Below are 6,000 nucleotides of genomic sequence, written 5' to 3' on the forward strand. Positions count from 1 at the left end.
TGTAATGTTAGTCGCTCAGTCATGTCTGACTCTTTGCGACCCCATGGACTGTAGCCTGCCAGGCTTCTCTGTCCATGGAATTCTCCAGGCAGGAATACTGGAGTGGGTGGCCATTTCCTTCTCCAGTAATCCTTGTGTAGAGAGAAGAAATACTCAGAGTCATTGTGGAGCGGGGAGGATATCTAAGATGAGAAAGGGAGACTTTCTAAACTGAATCTGTGTTTGGCTCTTGAAGCAACCCTTCTTGCCCCTTTCTATCATTGGAGATGGAATTTCTTTTTTCCAGAATAAGACATGCCATCCCAGCATATGCCTGTTTGTGTGGCTAAGAGCCTAAGCTAACAAGTAATCCCAGGTGGGTATGCAGATAGCACATTTCCAGAAAAGTCTCAGTAACTTTAGATAAAGCCAAATACTTTCCCCAGGAAATGTGCATGATTTTTTTTTTTTTAAGATAAGCTTTGCGTTTTGGTTGTCTTTATCTTTAAAAATGACTTTTTCAAAAGAGGAGATATGCTTTTATAGAGTTCTTAGGATATTAAGACTATAAAACTAAATCTTGTATAATTTATATAATTTGATTCAATTAGTAAATATTTATTGAATGTCCATTCAAATATAACCTTATGGGGGGAAACTGTAATAGGGGTTCACATGTGTCCTCACATGGCTTACGAGTTATTGGATTGTACTTTGGGAAAACTTCGATCTAGTCAAGATAGGCAAAGATTTACTAACATTTACCAACTCATCAAATTTTTTTCATCAGTTGGTTTGTTCATTGTTTCATTCATTTATTCGTCAAGTATTTACTGAACTCTAGTTTTGTATAAAGACCCCATTTTAGGTGTTTGCTGTAAGGAGTTTTGTTTGAATGACTATTGATGAGAAAATAGTATCTTCCTCCTAAGTGGCTGGCTAATAGCAATGGATCTTTTATTGCTTTAGACCAATGTCTCTGAAGTTACAGAGATTGCTACAACTGAGAGAATAGAGAGATGTAAATTCAGCTGGTGACCAGAAGGTAGCAAGTTTCAAAACAGATTAAGATATACAACTTGGTTGTCTTTGTCTGATCAGCCCAGCTGTTGTTTCTTAGCAACAATCTCAAGATACCAGGATTAGGGTCTGGCTCTTAGATTTTTATGAGCCTCTTCCAGTGATAAGGCAACAAATGGGGACAGGGCTGGAGCTGCTCAGGACAGGAGCTCTGCAGACCCTGTGTGGGTCTGAGTGGCCTCATTAGTGTCAAGCCTTGGCAATGTGGTCCTTGTCCCTGGTGTGTGGCTGTGGTGCTCTCAGAGGTGGGGACTCCTGACTTGCACTCACAGGCTTCAGAGAGCCCTGTCAGGGTGAATATTCACTGCTGGTTAAAGATAGCAGTTGTTTCGATAGCTTTATTTTTGAACCTCACTATCCAGCTCTTCTTAAAGCACTAAAACTGGAGTATCTTCCTCTGTAGTGACACCACCTCCTAGGCCCCAGGTATCTGGTACCTTATTGCAAAGCCGTTTGCTGATAATTGGCTCTGAGTTGTGCATGTAAGAAACTAATGTTTCATTGCTTTTTGTAGTAAAAGTACTGTTACTTGTTTTGTGCTGATTCTGAAAATCAAATGTAGTGCCTGTTGAGCTGTTTAAAATGGGAAACGTGGCACATCTCATGAAGCAGGGTATTTCCAGAACAGTATGGGGTCATGGGTCCTCCGAGCAGGCGCAGTGGTAGCCTGTGTTGAAAAGCAGATCAGTCGTTCTCATATTAGGGCTACAGATGCCTCTAGAAACAAGGCCAAGAACAACAAACTAAATAAACACATTTTTGAAAAAGTGAGTTTCAATTTTCCTTCCTTGATGTGAACTTAATTTTATTTCCCATAGCCTTTGCTGATTCTTGACACCAAATCCTGAAAGATACTGAGAGAGGTGCTTCTTTAAGTGATAACAGTAGGTTCCAGATATGTCACTCATTTATCAAATTCCTTTCAAGATGAAGAGGTTTGGAGACGTTGTATGAAGTGGCTAGGTGGATGTTTAGGTCCTTATCCACCCAAGAACTGAGGCTTTCCCCATTGCTAGTGCTTATCTGAACTACCAGAAAATAACAACAAGATCCCAGGAAAAACCACATGTTTCAAGACCTTCTCAAGATTACATTCTACAAATCCAACAATCAGCTTTCCCAGACAACTGACCAAAGGGAGCCAAGCTGAAAAGGATATCGCTTTATCTGGGGAAGCTGTGCCACAAATGTTTAGCCTGTAACCCATGGTCATGTTTAACATTTAAAATATTTATTTGGTTTGTTCTTTTAAGTAATGGATGTCAGATGTTTCATCAAATCAATATGAAAAATTATTTAGAAAAACAAAAATATGTCAGAAAACAGGAAGCCATTGGATTGTCTGCCCTATGCATTGAGATGCTAATCTGTTGAGTAAATTTTAATGGAAAAATAAAATCTGAGCTGCTTATTCCCTCAGATGTTGATGAGGATGATAATGATAGCAATTTATTTTATGCAATCACTGTTAGGCACATTCTAACTGCCTAACATGGATTATCTAATTTAATCCTTGTAACAAAGATAAAATTATTATCCTTTTCTCTTATATTCTTAATCTTATCTTTGCAGGTCTATAATTTTCCCACTCCAAAACCATCTGAGAGTATTTTTTAAAAGGGAAAATATCTTTATTCCAACTCTCTTTAAGCATAAGAGCTTTTTAAACACAAATATAATTTGTCAAATGCGTTTGTGGAAAAAATGCTAAACTATTCTCAAAATATGTATTATTGCAGTTGCTGATTTTGTCATCTCTCAACCTGTGCCTCTGGACAGCAGAATTTCAAATATCCCACTGCTAGCAGGTATTGTTTTGTTTTTCTAAACTTGCAAGTAAAACTCCACATTAAAAGAAAAAAATCCTCTCAAGCATACGATACACATTAGGACAAATGGCAACAGTCAGGAAGGCAGGTTATGTTGGACACTGGCCAAGAAAAAGTAGGCTTGAATGCTATTGACAAGTGAAAACACATCCTGAATGGGGCTAAGTGAAATCTAGTTTTCTTTCTTTGTTCTGACTGAATGCTAAGTGAGTTACTTTGCAGACATCAATGGAGTAATTATGCAGTTGTGTCCATTAAGAATATGAGCTTCTGTGGCTAGGCTGTTGGTTTAAAGCACTGAGGTAGAGACACTGGACTCATAGGTTTGGTTTGTCAAAGACACAGATAATGTAGTTCTGTGCATGAGGTACTCAAGGAACCAGTTCACGTTCTTAGCTACAATCTAGATAAGACTATTTATGAGAGGTATTTAAGAAGGAAGTTTATAAAACTTCATGAACTGAATTATAAGCCAGTTCTTTACTGTGGTCCTCAGAGTACAGTCTATGTTGTTTTTCCACAGATTCTAACAGGCACAGTGATTGTCAAAACAATGAATGTGTTTTCCCCGTCAAACATGGTGGACTCCAGTTGGTGTTTCCTGCCTTACAAAACATCCCTGTTGCTGCTTTTCTCCCCCCAAACTTGGCACATCACTCCTGACTGAAAATTATTATCTTGATACAGACCTCAACAACTTGGGTATATTTTTCTACAGCAGAACTTGTTTAGGTTTTTAAGAAGTCCTATCCCACAGCAGGTGATCACCACATTTTGGGGAGAGCCGCCATTTTAGATCAGTTCTCCACCAGCTCATCATCCCTGTTGATCCCCATTCAAGCATCATCTTAACGATAAAAATCAACCCTGTAGACTCACTTTTTCAAAATAGTTTAGTTCATATACTCAATCTTCTCCCATTTTGGAGAGAATGAAATAGTGAAAAATAGGCAAGATGTCTCTCCTTGGAAGTTATAGGTACTCTGTGAAAGAGACTTCCTCAGATATGAATGCAAATGCCAGGTTGGTGATTCAGATATTGAGGAAAACTTTGGCTCAGATCAGCAAAATTAATTTGGAAACCTGATGTTCCCTTAATTTATTTTGTTATCTCAAGGGAAGGACATCCAGCTTTGTAATATGCTAATAAAAGTGTGGTGTGATCATTCACCTAGAGTCAGACATCCTGGAACATGAAGTCAAGTGGGCCTTAGGAAGCATCATGACGATTAAAGCTAGTTGAGGTGATGGAATTCCAGTTGAGCAATTTCAGATCCTAAAAGATGATGCTGTTAAAGTGCTGCACTCAATATGCCAACAAATTTGGAAAACTCAGCAGTGACCACAGGACTGGAAAAGGTCAATTTTCATTTCAATCCCAAAGAAAGGCTATGCCAAAGAATGTTCAAACTACTACACAATTGCACTCATCTCACACACTAGCAAAGTAATATTCAAAATTCTCCAAGCCAGGCTTCAACAGCATATGAACTGTGAACTTCCAGATGTTCAAGCTGGATTTAGAAAAATCAGAGGAACCAAAGATCAAATTACCAATATCTGTTGGATCATAGAAAAAGCAAGAGAACTCCAGAAAAACATCTACTTCTGCTTTATTGACCATGCCAAAGCCTTTGACTATGTGGATCACAACAAACTGTGGAAAATATTTAAAGAGATGGGAATACCAGACCACCTGACCTGCCTCCTGGGAAACCTGTATTCAGGTCAAGAAGCAACAGTTAGAACTGGACATGGAACAACAGACTGGTTCCAAATCAGGAAAGGCGTAAGTCAAGGCTGTATATTAGTACATCATGAGAAATGCTGGGCTGGATGAAGCACAAGCTGGAATCAAGATTGCCAGGAGAAATATCAATAACCTCAGATATGCAGATGACACCACCCTTATGGCAGAAAGCGAAGAGCTAAAGAGCCTCTTGATGAAAGTGAAAGAGAAGAGTGAGAAAGTTGACTTAAAACTCAACATTCAGAAAACTAAGATCATGGCATCCGGTCCCATCACTTCATGGCAAGTAGATGGGGAAACAATGGAAACAGTGAGAGACTTTATTTTAGGGGGCTCCAAAATCACTGCAGATGGTGACTGCAGCCATGAAATTAAGACACTTGCTGCTTGGAAGAAATGCTGTGACCAACCTAGACAGCATATTAAAAAGCAGAGACATTACTTTGCCAACAAAGGTCCGTCTAGTCAAGGCTATGGTTTTTCCAGTAGTCATATATGGATGTGAGAGTTGGACTATAAAGAAAGCTAAGTGCCAAAGAATTGATGTTTTTGAACTGTGGTGTTGGAGAAGACTCTTGAGAGTCCCTTGGACTGCAAGGAGATCCAACCAGTCCATCCTAAAGGAAATCAGTCCTGAATATTCATTGGAAGGACTGATGCTGAAGCTGAAACTCCAATACTTTGGCCACCTGATGCAAAGAACTGACTCATTTGAAAAGACCCTGATACTGGGAAAGATTGAAGGTGGGAGGAGAAGGGGACAACAGAGGAAGAGATGGTTGGATGGCATCACCAACTCAATGGACTTGAATTTGAGTAAGCTCTGGGAGTTGGTGATGGACAGGGAAGCCTGGCGTGCTGCAGTCCACAGGGTTGCAAAGAGTCAGACACAACTGAGCAACTGAACTGAACTGAATAAAAGTGTGATATTTAGTTGCTATCAAGGCATTGTATAGATTTCCCTCATATGCTAATTAAAATTTACTGTAAATGTGCTCACTGAAATAAACATAAGTCTCTCTTCAGCTTCCCCACAAAGAAAATGCTAGAGTTAGGGCTCTATTTCAGTCTTGATTTTTGAGGTTTGAAAAGTTTTAACAAGTCAGTCAAGAGAATGACTAGAAGCTTACCATGAATGATGAGAATCCCTTGCTCTAGAAGCCACTGATGTGACAAGAACAATTATCCTGGCATTAGAATGGTAAACAATTTGCTTGTTTAAAAAAAAAAAAACTTATTAAACTCACATCTTAAAAAACTACAAAGAACCAATGAACTTATGCATGCAACTGTACTCTTATGATAGAATCTACCAGGATTCAATTGTGTTTAAATGAAAAACACATTTGGAGATAATTGGCC

At 38.9% G+C, this 6,000-nt stretch overlaps 1 protein-coding gene across 1 annotated transcript in view; it reads left to right on the forward strand.

Annotated features, from left to right (window-relative positions):
* The window catches only part of PRDM6 (PR/SET domain 6), a 113,182-nt gene extending 110,303 nt beyond the window's left edge, over nt 1-2,879 (forward strand). Inside the window, exon 8 of the mRNA XM_025293017.3 lies at nt 2,799-2,879. Coding sequence (XP_025148802.2) covers nt 2,799-2,805 — 7 coding nt within the window. The 3' untranslated portion in view covers nt 2,806-2,879. The remainder of the gene's footprint in view (nt 1-2,798) is intronic.
* Nucleotides 2,880-6,000: the final 3,121 nt, after the last annotated feature.

This window comes from Bubalus bubalis, chromosome 9 (assembly GCF_019923935.1).
Source record: "Bubalus bubalis isolate 160015118507 breed Murrah chromosome 9, NDDB_SH_1, whole genome shotgun sequence".
NCBI classification, from domain to species: Eukaryota; Metazoa; Chordata; class Mammalia; order Artiodactyla; family Bovidae; genus Bubalus; species Bubalus bubalis.